Source organism: Balaenoptera musculus, chromosome 1 (genome assembly GCF_009873245.2).
Source record: "Balaenoptera musculus isolate JJ_BM4_2016_0621 chromosome 1, mBalMus1.pri.v3, whole genome shotgun sequence".
Lineage (NCBI taxonomy): Eukaryota > Metazoa > Chordata > Mammalia > Artiodactyla > Balaenopteridae > Balaenoptera > Balaenoptera musculus.
In genome coordinates, this window is record NC_045785.1 from 87500046 (window position 1) to 87524771 (window position 24726).

At 37.9% G+C, this 24726-nt stretch overlaps 1 protein-coding gene across 1 annotated transcript in view; it reads left to right on the forward strand.

Annotated features, from left to right (window-relative positions):
• Positions 1 to 8113: 8113 nt before the first annotated feature.
• The window catches only part of PLPPR4 (phospholipid phosphatase related 4), a 44485-nt gene continuing 27872 nt past the window's right edge, over positions 8114 to 24726 (forward strand). Inside the window, exon 1 of the mRNA XM_036839477.1 lies at positions 8114 to 8289. Coding sequence (XP_036695372.1) covers positions 8212 to 8289 — 78 coding nt within the window. The 5' untranslated portion in view covers positions 8114 to 8211. The remainder of the gene's footprint in view (positions 8290 to 24726) is intronic.

Below are 24726 nucleotides of genomic sequence, written 5' to 3' on the forward strand. Positions count from 1 at the left end.
TTGATATGTACAAAATACTATGCTGAAGGTTCAAGAGAAAAAAGAGAAGAAAAGAAAGGTGAGTTAGACATGCTCCATACTTCCAAGAAGCAAAATATCTTTGAGGAAAAATGAGACAATTAATGCAGAATATAACATGATCTACAAACAATGTCCAAGGAAAGTCTTAAAGGATCATAGACATGGGAAAGATTGAGGAAGCTTAATCAGGAAGTTGCTTTTTGTCTGCAAATTTTGAGGGTGGGAAAAGGAAGCACACATAAAAGACTTCAATGCAGGAGAGTATGGTTTATGCAGTACCATGTAGGTTGGGGTATCTTGAGTGTACAGTTTGCATAGGGAAGAATGGGAGGTGAGACAAAAAGATTGGTGGAGGCCAGACCAAGGAAGCCCTTAAATGCTAGGGTAGAGGCTGGAAAACCATGGAGCATTTTTGAGCAAATGAGTGGCATAATCAAAATTGTGCTTTAGGAGAATTATCCTGGTGCAAAAGTAAAGAACTGATTCAGAAAATGAAGAGCTGAATCCAGGGAAATTGGCCTGGAGGCTATTATAATGTCATAGAGATAATGAAGAATTGAACAAAATGGGGAGAGTAGAGGTGGAAGGGAAGGAGATGGATAGAAGAGAAATGGCAAGTGTCTCTCCCCCACTTCACTCCTACAGTTGGGAGTACAAGATTAGAATGTATCAGATAAAACAAAACAGTTCATAATCAAGGGCTAGAGTGTGCAGTGCAAAATAAGGACCACTGGTGTTCAGAGAGAGGTCATTGAAAGTTGGAGCAGCATGAATAAAATTCAGAAACGTGAGATGTTAATACATTTCAGGGGAGGGGAAGAGCCTATGAGGAGGCACAGGGACACAATGAACGTGGTCCACGTATGGGTCAAACAAGCTCATCAGAGGAGAGGACACAGTCCGCAGAGGGGGAAACAAGGCTGTTTAGCCGAGACAAGGAAGGTCTAGCGGGGCACTTATCCAGAGGAGTGTGGTCTGGCAGAAGATCTTGGAGGTCACAGCCGACTTTTGTAGGAAACCAGACATTAATTGATGCTAGTGGAAATAGGTAAGAGATGAATATGAAAGACCAAAATTTCATTGGAAGTTCAAAAGTGTTTTGAGACTATAGGGGATAAAAGGCACGAATAAATCCAAGATGATGGTAAGATTTTTAGACTGAGTGGTTGGATCTATCTTATACTTTAATTAGTTGCTTCTTGTTACATACCAGTAAGATGGTGGAGAACCATTTGCAATGTGTGACACTGAAAGAAAAGGAAGAGCCAATTTATGTTCATGTGTATTTCTCAACCTTTTCACACATGAAATTTTGTATTAATAGAGCATACCAGGGTAAACTAAAAGGAAATTGAGGGCAGCTATATAAAACTTGGTGGAAAATTAATTACATTTTATAGTATGTAAGCATGAAGACACATCAAGTTTTAGGGAAATAATTTAAATATAAAATTTCCAAATAAAATCTATTCAATTTTTTAATGAGAAACTCGAGTTATTTCCATAAGATGATTTTGTACAAGGAAAGGCTACATTTTCTGATCAAAATTTTAAATTTTGGGTACTTAACTTCTTGATAGTCATCATTGAAGAGAAACTTTGCACAAGTAGCTAGTAAGAATCTAAAATCATTTCTTTGCAATCATTGAAAATATAGCAACCCCTGAAATGACAATACATTGAAAAACTCCAACAGCTCTGCTTTCATTGACAAAAGTAACCTTTAATTGTTTTGTGATAACTTGGATGTTTTAAAATCCAGTTAAATATTTTTATGTCAACGGTTTCAAAACAAAAATGATGCTCTTATTTGCAGAATATGCATGTATTTGGGGGCAGTTGTTATGCAGCTATCTGGGGCACCCCATAGAAGACACACTGGTAACCCGTGGACAAAGTTAACAGATCTAAGACAAAGGTACTAGCCACTGACTTCAGCTGTATACATGAAGAGACTGCTGGTTCTTTCCACTCTCTCATCACCCCCAACATGCCACACCCGAGGCCATGCCAGTAAACATGCTCTGCAGCTGACTGTCCACATGTGTGTTTAGTGGTTCCGTGCTCTGCTCAGTGGGTTTCCAGGTGGTGGGGCTCCTTCTTGGCTCTGTTCAGTGCACTGGGGTGGAGCATCAAGTTCTGATGCCTCTCTTCTGGTTTTCTCGATTGCAGCCCTCTGGGCATGCTGTCAGAGGATGCGCCACCACCCAGGATGCTCCCAGGCTGCTCGCAACCAGAAGCAACCTGCACTGATGTTCTTGCACAGATCCTGCCATGCCCCTGAAGAGATACATTTTTTGTGGGACAGTTGTAATCCATTCCCAACACATTAATATGCCAATACACACCCACAGCAAAGCTCTGTAATGCAATTGTGCTTTGTTCCTTGAGTCACTGCTATGGGATTTCTTGGGATAGTCACTACTGCCAGAACAAGGACATATTCTGTGGAATGACATTCACTAGAATTGTGCAAATCACCTTCGACCATGCCCTGATAGTGAATCACGGGGGACCATGATGGGCCAGTCATTGATAGTAAACGTAAGATTTGATTGAAAAGTATCTCCTGTATCTCCTGCCAGAGAATACTGTTAGGGGTTTTTTGGTTTTGTTTTTGTTTTAGGTCTTAAGTTAATCTTTTAGCAAATGAATGTCTTGTGATCTCTTCATATTAGTTAGGGGTTTTGGGTCACAGAAGTGGACTCTGGCTATATTAATGAAAGAATGAGAGAGGGAGAGAGGAAGAGAGACAGAGACAGAGAGAAGAATTTATTTGAAAGGATATGGGATGTGCCAAGAAACAAACAAAACAAAAAAGGAGAAAAGCCAGACTTCTGAAAGGAAGGAAACAAGGGCAGTTTGAGAATTGAAAGACCAACATTAATTGCTGTTCTCTCTGCTTCTGCTGTGGATCAACACCAAGAACTTTCTGTCTCAGTATGTCTCCCCTCAAGTTTCAAGTTCCTGGGAATAGAGTCTAGGAACTCCAGAGAGGGCTGAATATCTTCATTACAGGCAGAGCCCTGACTGTGGGGAGTGGGATGGTCCATCAGGAAAATTCAAGAAATTGACTCAAGAAGAAGGAACAATGGATCTTAGACAAACAGAAACAACAGATGTCCGCTTCACCATTTTAACTCCATTTTTCGATGAGGAAACTGAGTCCCTGAGGTAAAATGTTCTTCTCCACAGCCTCACAGTTAGTTAATGATGAGGCCAGAACTGTAACATCATTTTACCATCTTCCGGAACTTTCCTCATTCCAGTACTTTTCCTCCTTCACACATCTGCATATTCAGTTCTTTTAAAACTCTCTCTCTTAGAAAAATGAAATAAAAGCTTACATTGTCTTCTCGAAATGCTATAAAGTGAGCTGATTTCTGGGAAACACATTACTAAATTAAATACACCTTTTTATGATCTTAAAGATAAATGTCAGACAAATATCCTGAGGATGAATAGTTGCCGGGAAGCTGAAGAAGAGTTTGCATTTGGCTGTGGGCAACCAAAACCAATACATAGGAAAGCTACTTCTTTCTTATCTCAGGAGTTTGACAGTGTTAATGATGATGTCAAATGCATTTTCAGGCTGATTTTTTCCAGGTTATTTGCGCTGTGAAGTACTCTTGTGAAATGTCAGTGCTGTTTTTTCAGTGGGTGCCGTTTTTCATTTGAATGCACTGGAACAGGATTTCCACGGAAAATATTCAAGTTCTGTGAGGCACATTAAATTGTTTTTAATGCCACTATTATTATGAGGACCTGCAGCTAGCATACGTGAAGCAACATTCCACATACAAGTTCTGTCCTTGGCCTAAAGGTGGATTTACATGGTGAAGATGGGATGGAGCATATTTTTTGCTTCAGGAATGTCCTCTAGGAGCCTCGATGCCATAAGTGGCTTGAATGGCAACTCCTCCCAAGGTCTTCCTTGGCCACCATACTTAAGTTTCTCATGGTAATTACCACTGCATCCGAATGGTTTCTTCAGTAGTATATATCACAAGATGTAATTATATGTTTGTTAAGAGAGGCAGTATGTGCAGCCTTTAAGATCACAAAGCTGTAGCAACCCACTGGGTTCAAAACCTCAGCTCCACTGATTATAGTAATTATACTTGTTGCACTTGCATAATCATAACTAACCTCTCCAACTCTCAGTTTCTTTTACTGAAGACATATGACACCGTGGTACCCATTTTTAAGGATGTTGTGAGAATTAAATGAGGTAACATGTGAAAAGCATTTTTAACAGTGCCTTGTCCGCAGTGAGCATCATGTGTTTTCTATTGCTATGACTAGTGTATTATCTGTGTCTCTCCCCTCTCCACCTGTATTTGAATGTGAGCTCTGTGAAGGCAGGTACCATATCTATTTTCTCCTGTGAGTAACCAGAAAGAAAAATGCCTCTTGCATAGTGGGGGAATCAATCAATATTTGTAGGCTGAATGGATGAACGTATGAATGGATGGACCAATTTGAAAATTTACCAACTGCTTTCACATATATTGTCACATTTGAGCTACAGAACATTGCTGTCAGTTGGTACCAGTACTTTTCTCATTTTATAGATTAGGAAACAGAAGCTGAGAGTTATTAAGTGACTTGCTGAAGAGAAGATTTCAAACATAACAAATCAGGTTTCTGACTCCAAATCTCATTCTCCTTTGGTTCAACTATTTATTTATTTATGTATTTATTTATTTATCTATTTATTTTCCATCTCTGAATCTTGTCTAGAAGATTTTTCTATAAAATAAGGAAACAATTTGCCCTGTTTACTGCACCATTTTGAGCATCAAAAGTTTAAGTAGGCAAAACGCATCAACTGTTACCCCAATGTAAGGCATTATTACTGTGTTTAGCATTTAAGGTATTGCATAAAGTAGCTTGATTGTTTTTTGAAATGATTTTAGATGGGAAAGAGAATGTTTTAAAAGAAGGAAAGAAGAAGGAAAGAGAATCTGGGCAAGGGAGGGATAAAGAATTTGCAATAGCAATTGGTTTTGAATTCGGAAGCATTCCCTGATCCCTGACCATGTGGTCAGGTCAAGCTGGTCAAACTACCTAGAGAGGAAAGGAGAGTACCTTTCTTATGTCTCAATACTTTCTTGAAGTTTGAGGTGTGGTCAGCATGCATCTCTGATATTTTATCACATATTTTCAGCTCCTGGCCAATGAAATTAAGGAGCTATAGTTTCAGCCTTATGTTTCACCTTCCCTTCATATATAAATGCTGAGTTTCCAGGATGATAAATTCACGAATGTTCTAACTTGTTTTTTACATCTACCAAGAACTGTAAATTCTGTTTGGATACTAAGAAAATGGAAGAAAACAACACTCACACACAGTAAGTTTGGTAGTAGTGAGAAGTATAGCTGATCGATAACATGATAATAAACAGAATCAACTAACAATTCTTGAACATTTAGCATGTGGAAGAAGCTATGTTACATGATTTTATATGCATCATGTAATTTAACTGAGTCATTCATTTCTTTAACAAATATTTACTGAACATCTGTTATTTGCCAGGAACAGCTCCAGTAGCCAGACACATAATGATAATGAAATGCTTGACCTTATAGAGTTTACATTCTAGTGGGAGAGGAAGGCAATGAAAAAATTGGCCAATAAATACTTTATAAACTATCAGATAGTTATAAGTTCTATGAAGAAAAAGAAAATAATGTGTAAGAGTAGAGTAATGGAGGCCTGGGGTGATTAATGCTTAGGTGGAGCGAGTGGTCAAAGAAACCTTCCCTGAGGAGTTTAAGCTCGAGCAAAGGTATGAATGGAGCCAGAGCTTAAACCATGTGATGTTGGCAGAACAGCGTTCCTGGACAAAGGAACAGTAAGTGTAAAGTCCCTGAGGCAGTACAAAGCTAGAGTGGGACTGCCAGACCAATAAGGCACAAAGCAATGTGAATGAAGTCCATGAATCAGGCAGGGTTCTTGGGTAGGGCTTTGAGGAAGAGGTGGGGAGTTTGGATTTTCTCCTGAATGTAATGGAAAGCTCTTGGAGGGTTTGGGCAGAATGACACAATTAGAGTTACTTGTTAAAATATCATTCTGGCTACTGTATAAGGAGTGGTTTGTAGGTTATAGGGGTAGCAAGGGTGGAAGCTGGTAGAACACTTAGGAGCCTATTGTGCCAGTACAGGAAGGAGATGGTAGTAGGTGTGGAGGGTGAAGGTTGGAGGCCAGTAGTCAGCTTTGGAAGATGGCATAATTCTCTCCTGATTACCTAAATTCTCTGAGTGAAATAAAAGTTGAAGTCATTAGCTGAAAATGTCAAGATTTGAAGAGACTGGAGAAGGTATGAGTTACTTCTCAGAGAGTGAGAATGTGAACAGACTATGGAGAAATTACTAGGATTGTGAGGTAGTGGGGACTATTTGAAGTTTGTGGTCATGAGTCGAATGTGACACAAGACCACATGGTCGTGTGTTCTTCTCCATCCACCTTCAGTTATTCTGGTAAAGGCAGAGAACTGGGTTTAACTGGGGCTGGGATTTTGCCAGGTGAGTGTTGTGAACAAGGAGTGGGAACTGAGAGATTATACTGCTGGACTCTGAAACCTAAGCCTGGTAGAAGGTGAGGGCATGAGGTGGTAGTGGCAGTGGTAGATCAGAAATGTGCACATTGGTAGATCAGATTGTCCCGATGCTGCCAAAGGTCTACTGGAGTATGCAATGGACTGAGTATTTGTTTCCCCTCAAAATTCATATGTTGAAACCCTAACCTCCAAAGTGATGGTATTTGGAGGTGGGGGTCTTTGAGAGGTAATTAGATTTAGATGAGGTCATGAGGGTGGTGCCCTCATGATGGGATTAGTGCCCTCATAAGAAGAGACCAGAAAAGTAGCTCTCTTTTTCCTCCATGTGAGCATATAGCCAAAAAGGGAGTCCTCACCACAACCTGACCACACTGGCACCCTGAACTGGGACTTCCAGCTTCCAGAATGGTGAGGAACAAATGTCTGTTTTTTTCGCTACCCAGTCTATGTGTTTGTTTATTTGTTTGTTTGATAGAAGGCCAAGCTAAGGCTAGCAATTGAAGAAGTGAGTCGAAAAGTGAGGTAGGAATTGGCCCTCAGATGCTCGAAGTGGAGACACTGAAGATATTGGAAATGACCAGGGGCATGTTATCATGCAAGTGGGTTACCTTAATTAGTATAATACAACGTTTTATATTTTCTGGGTTTTTTCTCCTCTGTATCCTTGGACTCTTCTGGGTTGCCAAAATAATCACAAAGTTGAGACAAGCCAAGGACATCACCAAAAGGTGAAGGACTTAATTTGGATTCTTAATGTCTGAGAAGTGCCTACTTTCACGGTTGTGACTGTAGTACTGACGTGGTTCCGGGGGTGTGATGATGAGGTAACAGCACACCCTGGCTTTTGGGCTCAATGAGGATGCCCACACATCCGCCTCCATTAATGTCTCACCATTCCCAGACAGGCAATAGTGAATGTTTATCAGCAGGTGAGTCGGCATATCCTAGGGAGCCAGGGAGTCTCCTAGGCAGAGAGTCCTCAGTCGGGGAAGTCGTTCTTGGATAGCAGCCAGCTCTCAAAGAGTTCCCACCACGGCCTACTTTTCAGTATGCGATCCAAGTTTTAATTTCGCGCAGATAGAGGTCGGTTTTCGCGCTGTGGGCCAGTGCGCAAGATCCTGGCTTCTGCTCTCCAGCAATCCCGAAGTTAGAGTTCCTAGAGGGATCCAGGAGGCTTCCTGGGGAGGGGCGTGGGTGCCTCGTCTCCTCAGCCTCGCCGCTGCAGAATCCAGGGGTGCGTCCCTCTTTTCCGATTCTTGACGTCAAGCCCCGACCGCCGCGAAGCCTCGCCAGCGCGGTGGAGAGCAGAGGGAGGGGGGGCGGGGAGGGGAAGCCATTGCAGCAACAGCTTGGAGGAAGCAGCTGGACGTCTCCGCCGAGAAAAACCGGGGGTGGGAGCCAGAGTAGGCAAGGCAGAGGACCTGCTGTCTCTAGGAGCCGCTGGGTTGCTGCAAAGAGGGGCGGGGAGAGGCGGGGGCTCTGCCTGCACCGCGCTGGCTCCAGCGGTGCCCGCGGGGAATGTGACATCAGCGGCGCCGGGCGCTTGCCGCTGGAGGAGGCATCTCGCCTCGGCTGCGCTGTGCACACCTCGCCCCGGGGAAAACGCAGACCCGGGCAGGCGGCAGGGATGTCGGCGAAGGAGAGGCCAAAGGGCAAAGTGACCAAGGACAGCGTGACCCTCCTGCCCTGCTTTTATTTCGTGGAGGTGAGTTGGCCCAGCGCCTTGGCATAATGCAGATCCTCCGGGTGACTCCGGAGCCAGTTCGGGTCCCGGGCGGTGTTGGAGGCGCGGAGCCCGTGCCTGGGTGCGCGCTGCTGCCCCTAAATGCGCCACGCTCCCCCTTCCCCCAGGTTTCTCGGGCGCTCCCCCGAGTGTGCCTGTGAGTGCCCGCCAGCCAGGGGTGATTAGCACTAGCGATGCCACTGCCAGGTGGCCTGCAGACGGGAGATACCTGTGTGAGTGAGCGTGGGGCTAGTTCCCTGGCCCTCCTGGACCGCCTGGGTGCACAGCGTCGTCCGTGGCCCAGAGGGGCCATGATACCGATATTTCGGGATTTGTGTCCTCAACCTGCGACTACGTATCTAGAACTCTGTGAGCTTTCTATAGGAATTCAAATATACACAGCCATGCCCGGGGTGTATGGGGGCTGGGGATGTTTACGTGGGATTAGGAATATTGATTGCTTTATTACACACACAAAAAAACCCCCAAAGCCCTACCCCTATTAAAATTACTACGGTGCTCACATCAGCTTCTAAAATTGGGTCCACATCTCTAGGCATCAATCGGTTGGTCCTTTTCCATGGTTAACAAAAATTATATGCATATACACAAATAGATGTATATGTATACATATGTATATGTATGTATGTATAATATTTTTAAAATAAGTGACATCATCTGATTTTACATGATTTGTACGTGTGCATTTATTAGGTGCTGAGCAGTATTACAGATAAGCAGTTAACATGCAGATGTATTCATAAATGAACCGCTAACTTACCAAAATGCAACATTTAAGAAGGAAAAATTTATGGGAGGGTTATAAAGATTGACAGGTACAGTGATTCCATGCACTGTGGTCCGTTGCATTAGGAAGACATTTTTAAGCAAGAGGTTTATTAAATCATAGGTAGAGAAGAGATGTATTGGATAGGTTTAGTGAAATCATATGGTTTTAAGCATAAAACTATATTCTGTGTAATTAGAGCCTGGATTGCATAGAGAATTATAAGACAGTTGCTGAATTATAAATATCCTTCCTTGGCTGTCTTTTCAGCCAAATATGGAGGTTTAGCATTTCCAAGTACTAGCTAGTAGATAGTAGATTCTGTATTTGATGATTGTGAGGCTTATCTGTGTTGAGGGATAGTCACTGTCTTGAAACTTGGGAGAAGAGACATTGTCAGATTGTTTTTATAGAAAGCAGTATATGTGCAAGTTTCTCTTAGGTCTCACAAATTTTAAAAATGGTTTCAGTGTTAAGAAACATGTACGTGATTTGCATAAGTCTCAGAGAAATGATGGGTGACTCCTTCATCCATGACCCATAGAAAAGAAGGAAAAAAATTGACCTGTTTATTTAAAGTAATTAATTGATTCATTTTTTTTTGCCCTTCCTCTTTTCACAAGGGATTTTGAGGCCATGGTTTAGATAATTTTGTTGAAAGCTAACGAAGAGTTTTATCGAGAAAAAAAATGTGGGCACAGAAGATTCCATGGTGAAAGGGGTAAAGGAATAGAGAGATAGGATCCCTGCCTTGAAGTTAAATCCTGTCAGGCCACTTATCGCATTGCTAATCCACTGTGGTTTTGTCCAAAAGCACTTTGATTCACGTCTGGATCTATTACATCTGTCTAGGAGACATCAGTTAATTCCTGGCTTCTGCCTCCAGGACGGAGCACCTGAGGTCAGCTAGAAGCTGACCACATTTGGATTGCAGCTGTATGGCTTCGAGGAAAATACTTTCATGAAAGAGGACGCAAACCAGAGAATTAAGGATGTGCCTTAAAAGAATCTATGTGTGCACTTTTGAGGTACCTTTAACAGGAGTACATTATTTTTAATCTAAAATTTTAAAAGTAAAAATGCCTCATAATGCATTTGAAATGTGTCTGTAGGAGCAAACATCTCACAAATGTTAATTCTTTTCCATGAGTGGAAATAGCCCAAAATCATTACCTTCACTTTGACCCATTCAGATACCCTCTACAAATTCCTTAGCAGGGCAAGCTATAGAACAATTACTTGAGGACAGTTCATGGAGTTTCAATGCGCATTTATGACATTATGTCTTGGGGGTAACAGATTTCAAAGGGAGAGCCACGAAATTGGATTGCAAATGATCTCTCTGAAACTTAAATGCATGATGAGCCACTAAAGAGCCTCCAGAAAATGGGGGAAGACATTAGTACCCCAATTATTTAAGGGGTTGACAGAATGCACTACTGAACTCCTTTGGATAGACTCATTTTGAGGCCAGTGAGAATGAGCTTTGTAGCTGCTTTGGAGGATGAATAAATATAGCATGAATTAACATGTCAGTAAAGTGCTCTAGGGTAATGGCACTTTGCTTCCAACATAGTTTCCCCAGACCTTTGTAATTAAAATGGAAAAGTGAAACATGAGTGAATCTTTCATCACATATCAGCCCAAAGAACATATTTCAAGCCTTTTCTGTTACTTCAGACAATAATTTAAGGAACAAAAAGAGGCAAAAAGGACCAGAATTTGAGGAGAAAATAGGACCTAAGAATTAAGTTAGGCTCCTACCATATACCATACAAAAATAAATTCTGGACAGACCAATGATATAGATTTTTAAGAAACAGTTAAAAAACTAAATAATAATAATAACATAGAAGTATATTTTTAGATTTTACAGTGAGAAAGGCCTTTCTTAACATATTACCAAAGTCAGAAATAATACAGGAAAAGACTAACACATCTTTCTACCGTCCCAAATAAAGTTTCTCTGTAACAGAAGATGCTCTAAAGAAAGTTTAGAGAAGAAAACAGTCTCTGGGTCTCAAGTCAGTGACACCATGGACAGTTTAAACTTTGCCTTTCTTCAAGCAGTTCAGGCTGTTTCAAATTGCTATTCATGATAGGCATGAAATATGAAGAAACTAACTAGGAAACTGAGGAGCAACTTTCATTCCAACCAGAGGAGGCTAAAATCAAGTTAGACTGAATTATGGCAGAAAAACCTGGGCCTTACAGACAGATTGACCCGATTCAAATACCACCTATACCACATACTACTTGGATAATTCTGGCCAAGTTACTTCTCTCATCCTCAGTTTCTACATATGTAATAGAAATTATATGAAGTAATATAAATATATGTAATCATATATGATAGAAATTATAGTAACTATATATCTTAGACTATATTATGAGGTTAAAGCATGAAAGATACCATATATCATACCTGAGCTAGAGTAGGCACTCAGGATGTATCAGTTTCTTTTGCATGGTGTCAGGGTATAGAGATTATATCCTATATATATGCCAAGGTGTTCAGTCACTAAAATCAAGTAATCATGTCTCAGCTGACCACCAAACTTGATGTTAAACAAACGTTAAGTTAATGGATAGAGCTAATTTTTTCTTACATCTTTGGTTTATGCTGCCAATTGTTTATGCTGATAAAGGGGTTTATGGTTGACAGTAATTAAATATATCAATATTACATGGTGATTTGAAAACACACCGTGATTTCCAAGATGGTACCTCACTTTATGAACAAGTTTGACAATTCAGTTTTGCATTGTTCGATGTGGGAATAGAAAAGTCAAATTATGAAAGGAACTCTCAAACAAGCATATCCAAAGCTTTATCAGGTTGAACAGAAAGCAAGTTAAAAGGAACATTCCACTGAAGAAAAGGTTTCTCTTGCCTTTAAAGTTCCAAAACACTCTCCAAGTGATGGCTGTATCACTTACAGTGCAATTGCACCCAGCAGCACGCCTAGAATTAGTAAAAGGTCTTTCAGCTTACTAACCCAATATTATACGTGAGAAGGCTGGTTGTCTGTGTGCCTAATGCATTTCCTTTATGCCAAGCGTTACAATGGTGCCACCTGTGCTCAAACTCACAGTTTCATTCTCATTAGTCATCCTGTTCCAAGATATGGGTTCACATTGACTCAGTATGTAATACAAACAAATGATGAATTACTCTTTAAACCAAAAAGATACAAGTTCTTAATAAATAAATGGGAAAAAGATTCTTCTCGTTTAAACATTCTGCTTTATGGCATACATTTTTGTTACTAATCTAATGTTTACTTTATGGAGGTAAACGAGCAGTGTTTGACCTATATGCAAAGTATTTTTATAGAGCTATAGATGCAGATAGTTTGAAATTTCTTGTTTTTCATACACACACGCACGCGCACGCACACACACACACACACATACAGACATGCACAAACACAGAGGGAGTGAGAATAGCCTCTCTCCACTGAGTGTAAAATAACTGTACCTGAAGTATTACAGATTCAAAATATTTTAAACATGACAGACTTGAAATTATACAGAAAGTTTTCACTAATTTGAATATTGTACTTAACAATGGATATGTTTCAGGATTTTGTTCATGCAGGTTAATTACTACAGTTTAGGGTCAGTAAACTAGACATTGTGTTCAGGAGTAAAAGCCATCATTTCTCTCTTACCATCCTGCCTGAAGAAGTTCAAAAAGCCTTTGTTTTAGCAAAGATACCCTGGTTTGTTCAGTCTGAACGTCATGCCTAGACATTATGGTGTCTTGACAGACCTTAATATGTTTTTTATTTCTTTCCCACTGGAACGTGTCCACTGTACCTTTTTTTTTTTTTTTAATATTTATTTATTTGTTCGGTTGGTTGCACCAGGTCTTAGTTGTGGCATGCGAACTCTTAGCTGCGGCATGTGGGATCTAGTTCCCTGACCAGGGATCGAACTTGGGCCCCCTGCACTGGGAGCACGGAGTCTTAACCACTGCGCCACCAGGAAAGTCCCCACTGTATCTTAATTGTAGCAAACATTAATTCGCAAGATTTCTGTTTTAGCTCAAGATCTATGTGAAAATTATGTAACTCATACGATCTTGCTGGGAAATATAGCTAGCTGATTTCCTTTTACATAAACTTTAGCATCAGTAGGAAGCACAAAATGACAACATTTCTGCATTGCACGTACCAAAATAGTAGCTGCAGGTTTTTTCCCTTTTCTAGATGGCATAGATAGTCCCCTCAAAGAAGTAGTCCAAACCCACCAACAGAGATGAGCTGACAAATCTTTCCTCCTCTTTTAGGGTCACGATGTGCAAAGTCCTTTGGTGAAAAACAAAAATGAAGTACAGACGATAATAGAGTCCTAAGTTTCAGAGAGACTAAATGAGGACATTTCCACAAATACCGAGACCAAGTATTGAACATAGAACCCGCCGTTAGGGAATTCTATACTATTCCTAGGCTCCCCCACTATCTTACTGTGTCTTCATGGACAAATCACTCATAGCAATCTTTGTCCTACTTTCCTCTCGTAGGAAAAAAATGGGTGCCTTCTACCATTCTCAAAGGGATATTAATAATAATGATAACAATAATAACAAGGAATAGTCAATTTCAAGCCTCCTTTATATGACAGACCCTGTATACATTATCTATAATCCTGAGAACTGGATTATTTGTATTAAGGTAATATCGGGAAGGCATTATTATCCTTATTTTTTTAAATCAGCAAATTGTAACTCAAAGAGCTAAATATCTTTCTGGGGACACAGCAGTTAAGCGAAGGAGCCACGATTTGGGTGCTTGTCCATCTCCATCTCCTCCTGCATTACCATTCCCCCCCACTCCACCTCACACATGACTCTAATGATAATGTTAAACTTAATGAGGGAGTGGGATGGGGAGACCTGTCTCTGCCGCGACTTGGCTAGCTTTGTGGTATCTGAAGGCATGTACGTGGAAGATGCTTGTTGAGGTTCTTTCTGTCTGAGTTGCGGAATAGAGTTTTCCCTTCATTCAGCTACTGAACTTGGCTTTGTTAATGCTATCTCTCACCTAGAGTAACTGATTTAATTCTGATATGGCTGTGTAGATGGAACAATGACTGTCTACCTAAAAAGCTGCTTCCTTTGGGAAAGCACAGATGGTACCCATGAGGCTTCTGCAGAGGAAGACTGAACACGGAGCTCCGGGTAGAGTGAGAGGGAAGAGTTGGAACTGAAATAAAATTTAGAAAAGTAGACTGTGTATGTCTATGAGAATGACAGAGCGTGGAGGAAAGAATTCCTAAGAGAACAGAAACAGAGAGAGGCCAGGCCAAGGAGGATTAGGAGAAAAAGCATGAGAAAAATAGAAGATAGGAGTGAAGGGCATGTGAGGGTAATGGGCATCTGTGAGCAAGCCATGGAGATTCCTTTAGGCACTGGAGTTGTCTTAAGTTAGCTTGTTAAATAAAAAGCATTTAGGGCCCAGTTGTTACTGTTTACTTTAGGAATGTGTTACAAATATTATCACAAGGATTTCCTCCCAGTATGTGTATACATAACAGGCTATTTCTCATGCAAGCTCTCAACAACAACAACAAAAAGTGAGGAAATGTCTTATTACAGAATTGTCTAATAAAATCATATACTCCCAGAACATTTGGTTTGATTCTCCTATCACAACATTCGTTTGATTCTCCTATCACAAATGAGAAAACTGTGGCTTGAAAAGGTTAACTGAGTTACCTAAAAACACACTATGGTTAATATCAGACAAGAATAGAGCCTGTCTCCTGACTTCTAGTGCTCGTTTCTAATTATACTATTTGTAGAATTTCTTACATTAGAGGGTTTCCCCCTGGATTATAACACAATACAGGTCATTCTAATTCTACACGTGAACAAATTGTGCCGGCTGTTTGAAAGTTCCATCTAAGTACCTTTATGTATTTCATAATACCACATTGCATTAAACATGTTAAAGCAATTACAAATGGATCCTCTGCTTTTCTAAATTGTTAGGCTCTTTGAAAAGCATGGTTACAGCTAAAAATCATAAAATTGGAAGTGATATTTTTCTTTCTCACTGCCCAATTGTCTACCTATAATTTCACAATTACTTCTCTGGACATGAGGTCTCTGACAGACAGTAAAGGAAAGTGGAAACATTGGAAGGAGTGAGGATACAATTAACAACATCAGTAACAAAATAACTGAATTTTCTTTTACAGTTTAATGTAATTTTTTCATATACGTTGATTCATTTGATCCTGAGGAGTAGATATTAACTCTGTTTTATAAATTAAGGAGGAGTAGATATTAACTGAGGAGTAGATATTAACTCTGTTTTACAAATTAAGTAACTGAGACTCATGAAGGTCCAAGAACTTGCCTAAATCCCAAGCAGTGCTCTTCTCCCCTGTGGGCCACGAGGAGAAAAATGTTTGTATTTAAACTGTGAAATGTCTAATTATGTATCTCTCAGCTTTCTTTGGTTTCTTCTAGAATTAATTAGCTGAGACATGTACTTCCAGATTACTATGGAATGGAGTCATTTCCTCCCAGTGAAGTGGATTTTGGAATGTGAAAGCCAAGGACAGAAATGCTAATTTTGACACAATTAGTGTTGAGTTGTTTTTCTGTCAGTAATTAGGCACTGAATCAATTGCCTCTTAGGTCCATCACTGTTTAGCTGTTTTTAACACAAAACATTTACGTTAATCAACGTAAAGGAGGATAATTGCTTTCTTATTTGCTATCATAAGATGGCTTCTGTACATTCTTCTAAAACTGACATTAGACCATTGAGGTATAAGTTAAAGAGAAGGGGAAATACAGGTATTTAAAATCAATGTGTGTTCAGGAAAAGGAAAACAAGGTATCAGTACATTTAGTGGACTGTTGTTGGGGAGTGAGAATCATGGAAATATGTGTGGATATGTTGTCTACAACTTAATGTCCTCACCAAAGCCTGTGCTGTAGGATTGCCTTAGTGGTAAAACCACCATTTAATAAAGTTCTAATCATGCTTCAGAAACTGGGCCTTCATGGATAGTCTAAAAGAGAACAATCTTATGTTAAATACACTCCAAACAGGGGTGCCAAAGTAAAATACCAGGGTGTATTCTGTTTGTACTTCCATGAAAATTCATTTAGTCATTGAATAAATATTAATTTATTGCTTATTATGTACCTTTTGGTTAAATTAATGGAAATAATATGGAATCATTACTGGCATACTTCCTAATCTATAGTAGGATTTCAATGAAGTTTGCCTGAATGGATGGAGTAAAACAAGACTGACAGTTATATACATAAATTTTTCCTTTACTTTTCTTAGCCAGTGGAGACATTTTTATCTATAAAATAAGTGGTGATGAAGGTTAAGATTAAATCAATCTCCGAGGTCTGTGAGCCTCATTTCTTAATAATATTTATGCTCATTTTATGATCTAGAGCATACCTATGGATAGTTGAGATTTGAGACTTCAAAGAGAGGCATCACTTAAACAAAGGACTTATAGTTTTAATTTTCATAGAAAATTATTTTAGTTACATAACGTATACATGCCAGTGAAGACAATTTTTTTGTGGCTATGGTGGAACAAACGATAACATTTTTTTTTTAGTAATAAAATGTGCTTCTTTGTCAGATATAGTTGTATCCCATATTATATTGTATTTGTTTTATATATTTGTTCATGACATTTTGCTGCATCTCACAATGAAACATAGTACAATTATACTTAATTTAATCACAGCCTTAAGTTGTTGGAAAATAAAAGTTCTTAATATCCCACATTAAGAGCCCCTCTTCAATATCTCCTATATTCATCAATCCCTTTCACAGATACATTCAAGTAAATAAGGTTTTAAGCCACCTTGGAAAACCATTAGTCTTGAAGGTGGGCTCATAATGTGCATTTAAGTATGATCTAAGTATGTAGGAGACAAGCTTGGAAAAAGAGAGTGATTCATGATACATTGTTAAATTCTCATCTCTGAAAGTAGATTAGAAATTCTCTCTGGATAATTTATGGATCAAATGAAATATATCAGGCACATAGTATACACTCAATAAATGTTTGTTAGATAAACTAATTATTACATAAGAGAAAATATAAACTTTTACGGTGCTTAAATAAAATGGTTTAAGGATAAACTTGATACCTGAATTTAGTAAACAACTCAAAAAAAGTAACTTAAAAATATTGATGTCTTTAATTCACTAATTTATGTGTATGTAAGATTATCACATTAGATCTCAAAATAAATTTGTTCCTCTTATTCCATATCTCAAATACAGAATTTTTGGTTAATTTCATTTCTCTGGCATTATTACAATGACAATATTTTTTTTCCTTAACTCCTATTTTGTTTGGTATTAAGAAATATATGTTGGACCCGAAAGGTACTATGTATTCTTTTATAAGACTGTTCAGGTCAAAATATATTTGCTTTTTCTATATAAATAAAGTAATCCCACTAATAGTGAAAATAGTGAAAGTTGTCAGGTGACATTCACAGTATATAAAGAAAATGTACATTATATTATTTTCTGCTATTTCTCAATGCCTTTGGGAAGGTAAGGTCAGTGTTAAAAATTTTTAGCAAGAGGTAGTAGGTATAATGACTATAAACGTGAACTCAGGTTTCTTGAGTTTATAATCTAGCTAATAAAGATCTTTCACAAACCATGTAATTTTTCCATGTTTCAGTTGCTTCTTCTGTAAGATGGGGATAATAGTAGTACCTTTATCAAAGGGGTATTGTGGAGATTGGATGAGTTCAGAAATGTAAAAGTATGAACTTTAAATGGTACCTAGCAAATATTAGTAGCATTAAATTGTGAGTCGTACCCATGTTTTTAAAAGACAGGTATATGTTCTAAGCGTAAAGAAATTACAGCTGTAAGGAAAGATTTCAAAGCAATTACTTTTAAGAATTGAAATACAAGTCCCCAGCCTCAGGTCTTAGTCTCTAATTAGGTGTAAAGAACAAAATGCTTTCCAAGACAATACACATAGTACTTGTGTCTAATTGTGTAAGAGGAGCAAATCAGGACCTGAGGTTAAAGCTGGGACTACAGAGCTTACTACTCCAAGCCTAATGTTAGATCAATATTCAGGTAATAAAACAATCACATACCATTATTTTAAACTTTACTGTTAGATCATTGAGTGATTGTAATTAGTCTTTTTAGAGCTGTAAAGATGTAATTTATATTTGGGCATAAAGACATAGAACACATTTTTCCCATTAAACCTAACATATATGTTAGATCTGTTCTCTCTTCCCTATTAATTACCATTGCTATTTGGAGGACTCAATTTGAGCTTTTTGTGTTCTTTAATGTTAAAAAAAATTATTAGAATTCTAGAAATTCACAGTAGGCGCATTTTCTATGGTAGACGTAAACAAGGATCTTTTAACTTGGGGTTTTTCTTTCATCATGTTAACTACACTATGAGAACTGCGTAAACAGTTCTGTTCAAATCATCATCCATACATGCATTAATTTGGTACCTTGAGGGTACCCAGTATGTCAGGTCCTGCCTAATATAAGGCCCTGGGGATAGAGAAGTGAAAGAGACAATTTCTCTGTTCCCAAGGGTCTTTTCATTGAATAAGAGAGAAAGGTGAAGGAACAACTGTCATCCCATATGACAGTTGCTATGACAGAGGCATTCATCGGGCCATCTCTGTGCAGTTAGAGAAAGCGATCCAAAGGAAACACGACAGGAAAGCATCTGGAGCTTGAAATGTGCCCAATTCCTGATATTTTATATTAGAAGTCATTCCCTAGGGAAAACAGAAGTGAAGATGAAAGCAGACCACATCCAAGATATAATTAAAGTTTCTTGAGATATTACCAAAAAAATTAAAATAACATTGGAGAAAACTGCACGGGAAAGAACATTCAAGACCTTGGAATACCATAAAATTAAGAACATGATTTGAAAGTGCCTGCCACCCTTTCGCTCTTGGGGCCATTAAACCCCTTGCACACATGGCTATCTCTCACTTCTGTCCTTTAAATTGGCATTTCCACTGAAGCCTGGGGCTATTTTTTCCTGAAAAGCACCAGACTAGTGCCAGATGGCAATGGTGAAATGTACCAAAGTGGCAGCAGGGTGTAGTGGGACTCATGCTTCCAGGAATTTAACAGATCAGGTTCCAATTGCTGTAAGCCAGGCATGCTGTTTACCTTATCTGGAGCAGGGTCTTCATGTTAAAATGTATCGTAAAATTCCCAGGGAGGTTGTGAGTATTAAATTAGATAATTTATGGGGAAATGTCTAAATAAAAAGTCAATAAATGTTCTTTTCTTTTTATGTAAGAGGAGGTGTTCAATAAATTCTTTCAGTAACAAAGTGAAATGACCTCTAGAAAGTATAGATATTAGATTTGCACAAAAGAAGCAATTTTCATAGGAAAATTTATAGGAAATCCTCAGAGAAACTGTTTAATAAGAGTATTAAGAGATTTAATAAGAGTATTAAATAAGTATTAAGATTTAATAAGAGTTAAGAGCAAGGGAGACTTTTTTCAAACTGCGTGCACCCTCTGCAAGCCCTCTTCCCATTTGGGAATTGCAACCATTGTAGCAATGTCGAGAGGGAAACCGTTTTGAGACCCGTGAGCAAAGCAGTTTAGAGCATGTTTCCTGGACTTAGGCAGCTGGGTAGGAATCTGGGTGCTCCCACTCGCCAGCTTTGTGACCACTGGCCAATTTATGTGACCTATCTCTGTCTCAGTTTTCTCATGTGTGAATTACGGATAACAATAGACGGTTTATAAGGTGTAGATTGAATGCAGCAATCTATTATATAACTTAGCACTGTCTCTGGCACCTAAGTCCTCAACACTTTCTATGTATGATTAAGAAATTGTCCATGTTTTCTGTTTATTTAATAGTAATGTCCTGATTTCTCTCAATTAAATTCAGCAAATATTTTCTGGACACCCAAAATTTTCAAAGCACTCTGTGAATTACAAAGGCCTCACTTTACAGTATCAGATCTTAAGAGAAGGGCTGGTAATATACAGATAACTACAATTCAAGGCAGACTAACAGGGTCTTACAATAAAGATATATATGGAGTCCATGAGGCAGAATCTTCAGTTCTGAATGGAGAGCATGGGGAAGGTTTCAGGGAGAAAAAGTTATGTGATCTTACCTTTTATGAGGACAGTTTTTATGGGAAACAAAAGTGAAAATGTAAAGCAGAGACTAGAACATGTCTGTTTGGAACATCAGTGTAATGGGAACATAGGTGTTCATGGGTTGAGAGAGTGGAGAGGAGGTAAAGAGCAAAATTAAACAAGAAAGGCAGATTGAGGTTATAATACAAAAGATCATGCATAATATGAAAGGTCATTCTAGGAAATTTGTACTTTATTTTGTAATTAGTGGGGCACTATTAAAGGCATGATTAGATGTGAATTCTAGAAAAACTAGCCTGGAAGCATTGTGGAAGATGAAACAAATTGTAGAGAGAATTGTGGTAAAAAATCTAATACATTATATATGGTAGTGAGACTGTCAAAGAAATGTGAGGAATGTTTTTTACATCATGACAGCACATGGAGAATTCTAGAACTAAATGGCAATGTAAAAAACCCCTCATTTCACTGATGACAAGTAAGACCCAGGAAGGTTAAGTGACTTGCTCCAAATCCCAGAAGCTAGTGGAATAAATGAGGGGAGAAACTGGATGTTGCTGGTTCTGAGGCCAGCGCTGATTTTCCTCAATTACACTGCCCTGTTTTAATTGGTATCTATGCATGTCATATAAGCCACATCCATTCTATTTGTGAAAACTAGATTTTTAGACCTTGAATAATGTAATAGACTCATTCTGACCTACTCTTAATGACCCTACAGTGTTAGTGAGCTTTTTATAATCTATATAGTTAACCTAAATATGCTACAATTATGGTGAAGTAGTTTTATAAAGCACAAAGCCCTATACTATATTATCAGTTATTATTATTGTTCATGTTTAAAGGAAACATTTATCTGTATTAGCTACAAGGCACAAATGCTAAGGAATGTCATTAAAGATTGTACTGTAGGAAATGGAAAATTCTATCATCACTGTGTGTGTTGACCTATGACAACATGCTTATCAGCCACCAGCTTTAATAAAATTACTTTGATCTGCTAATATTTCTTCCTGTTTTAATTTCATTTGAATATAATGCATTTATGTTTTAAAGTTCACATTTTATATGACTTGGGGGTACTTAGAATTGATTCCAAGCCTCCCATTTAAAATTTGTTATTAATATAAAAAACATTCTTTTTCTCTTAGGTTATCTCTTGCATATGAGTAGTATGAAGATACACAATTATATTCTTTGGTTCTTGTGACATTAGTCATATCAAAACCAAGTTAATTTAACTTTGAAGTTTCCTGTGCAAGTGTTGTTCTTCAAAAGTAAAGGTGATATTATTTAAATCATCATACGTCAATGATGTTATTTAAATCATCATGTATCAATGACTCTCAACCTGCAGCCTTGGACTCTCTTTAGCCAAGATTGGCAATCTTAATCTCTTTTTGACATTTTGATAACTAAGAGGCATCTCAGTTTTCCTATTTCCAAAACAAAACCTTAGATTCCTCCTACTGAGCTTCTCCCAGCCTTCCCCATCCCAGTAAATGACACCCCCAGCCCAAATGCTCAAACCCCAAATCGTTGAAATCAACCTTTACTGGTTTTTCTTCAATATCCAACTCATCAAGAAGTCCGGTCTTTTTCTCTCCAAAGTTATATCCAGAATCTGCAAACTTCTCTACATCCTAGTAAAACCTGCCATCGTCTCTTGCCTGGATTACTGCAATTGCCAGGCATCCACTAGCAGGTAAACTCCACGAGTGCAGGGAGTTTTCTCTATTTTGTTTACCATTATATTCTTCACCCTTAGGGCAGTGCCTAGCACATACCAGGCACTAGTTAAGTATTTGTTCGGTTTTGAAGAGCCTTCTAATTTTTTTTTTTTTTTTGAGCCTTCTAATTTTTACCCTGCTTCTATCTTTGACCCATCACAATCATTCTCAACCCAACTGCCAGAGTGATCTTTGTAAAATATATTTCAAGTCTTACTGCACCTCTGCTTAAACTCTCCAAAGTTACTTCCAAACGTACTTTGAATGAATAAAACACTAATTCTGCCATGGCCTTCAATTCTCTGCAAAGTCTGGTCCCAAATCCATCTCTCTGACTTCATCTTATATCACTGCTCCCTTTTGACTATGCCTCTTACCTGGTTTTTATATGGGTTAGTTCATTCTGCCCACTCAAGTCTCTGTTTAAATGATTCCTATTTAGTAGGCCTTCCTTGATCTAAAATAGCAATCCAGGCACTCAATTACCACAGCCCCCTGTTTTATCATCTTTGTAATATATGTTCTTTCTAGTATTATAATTTTTAATTTTTTATCTGCCTTCTTCAGCAAGAATGAAATCTTCATCAGAAAAAGGACTTGGAGTTTTATCATAGCCGTATTTCCAGGATGTAGAACAACTCCTAGAACTAGTAGGTTTCCGTAGATATTTGTTGATTGAATAAGTAAATGAGCCATGAATATCATATATGGTAATTGATCCTCTGTGACTATGATCCCACCAGTTTATGAGTGTCTCAGAGGACTCTGAATTTACCATGGCTATGAAAAAGGCAAAGAATGGAATTGACATGTCTGTAGGCTAAGAGCAAGTGAACTACCTGAATGAGAAGTAAAAGTTTGTTATTATCAAGATGCTAAAAGCAAGTAAGCTATATGACTTAGATAAAATGTCATGATAGAGTCCATAAAATGTTTCACTAACATTGATATATACCTTGTATATTGTCTTTTTCAAACTGGCATCAGAAAAATCAATATTATCTAGCAAATGCCGTCTTTGAAACACATTTCTTTTGCCCTCTTCTCTAAAACTGTTATACTTTTCTCTTTAAAAATTGCTCATTATTTTTACTCACAAGTTCCCTTAGCAGAGATCATTATAAGAATAAATCTTTTCTTTTTGAAAACTGTTTTCCTAATCTTCAGATAATTTCCCTTCTCTGTATTGCTGCATAAAAGTAGCATTGTTCACACTATTTTCTTGGCTACAACATAACTAGAGAATAAAATTCCTAATTCCTGACTATATAGACCTTTTAAAATCTCTTTTTAAATCTCATTTTAAATGCAATCAAAAGGTGATTTTATTACATATATATCAATTCTCTATCTATGCCAAAGCTAGCAACAACCCGTTGTTAAATGTCTTACATTCAAAGAAAGTTGTCGTTGAGTACCTCAAAAGATAAAAGATACCTTTGAAAGACAAGGATGTTTGAAGCAAACATTGTCATTTAATCCATCACACTGACCAGTAGTAAATACAGTATAGGAAAACACATGTCTAAAATTACTTTTTCCCCAAATATTATAAACATTTTGTTCAAATCCCTCTTTCTTAAAAACCAAAATTGATGTAAAAGACAAAGAATAAAAGATACTTTTTTTAAAAAGTCAGAGAAACATATCAAAAAGGGAAGAAAAATATGATTCTTATTTTGAAGACAGAAGAAGGTCTTGAACATGTTCAATAGAACTATAAAAAATAATATATGGATAGAAAAATACATGGATAAAAAACTGGAAAAATTGGCAGTTTCAAGAGGCTGATGTCTGAAAGGACTAAAATACATAATATTAATGAAGGACATATTTTTCTCTCATATTAATTTATTATATGTATACATATATATTTAAAAGACCCTATAGGTATATTACTAGTTTAAATATTAAAAACGAGTAGGGTCTCTATCTATAATGAGATTTTTATCTGGGAAGGCAGGACCAAAGCTATAACTAATTTATACCAGATAAATATAAGTAAAGAACAGTGGAGAAATTTCATCAAAAGAAGTACTGGGGAAGTAAGAAAGAGGAAATTACTCTCAAAACGGATCACCAAGTAAGGCAAGTGGAAAAAGGGTGACATTTGATGAGTATATTATTGTTAATAGTTATAACAGCAACATAGAAAACTAACATTTAAAAACTAGTCTTCACTCCACTATTGTTGAATATGACTTGTAATACTTCATTTAATCCTTTAAAAAACTGCTGTGATGATGGGTACTTAGCATGTATCTGTTTCATAGATAAGAAAACAGGTTTAAGAAAACCATTTCCAAGGTCACACTAGTAGTGAACAGAAGAGCTTATTTTCAAAGAACCTCCTAGGTGATTTGAAAACCATATGGCCCCACTGGATTCACTACAGTATGTAGAATTCTGAGTGTCTCTCCCCATTTACACACACACACACCCACACACACACACGGAATAGCACATTAATTCCATGGCTATGTAATATCTTCATTGGCACATTTGAGCAGATTCTGAAGTAATCCACAAAATTCAATGGTGAAGAATGTCCTTAATAGGGAAGATTTACTTAATTTTTAGATTTACCAAATTGATAAAGTTTTGTTCACCTTTCTATAGAAGACATCAAACTCACTTTACCAGGGCATGAACATTTAAAAATGAGGTAATCAGATGTTATCTGGGTGATGTCTTATGTAGAAGACCTAAAATATGAACTAATGGCATCAAGGAAATAATGTAGATCATCAAATCTGATTA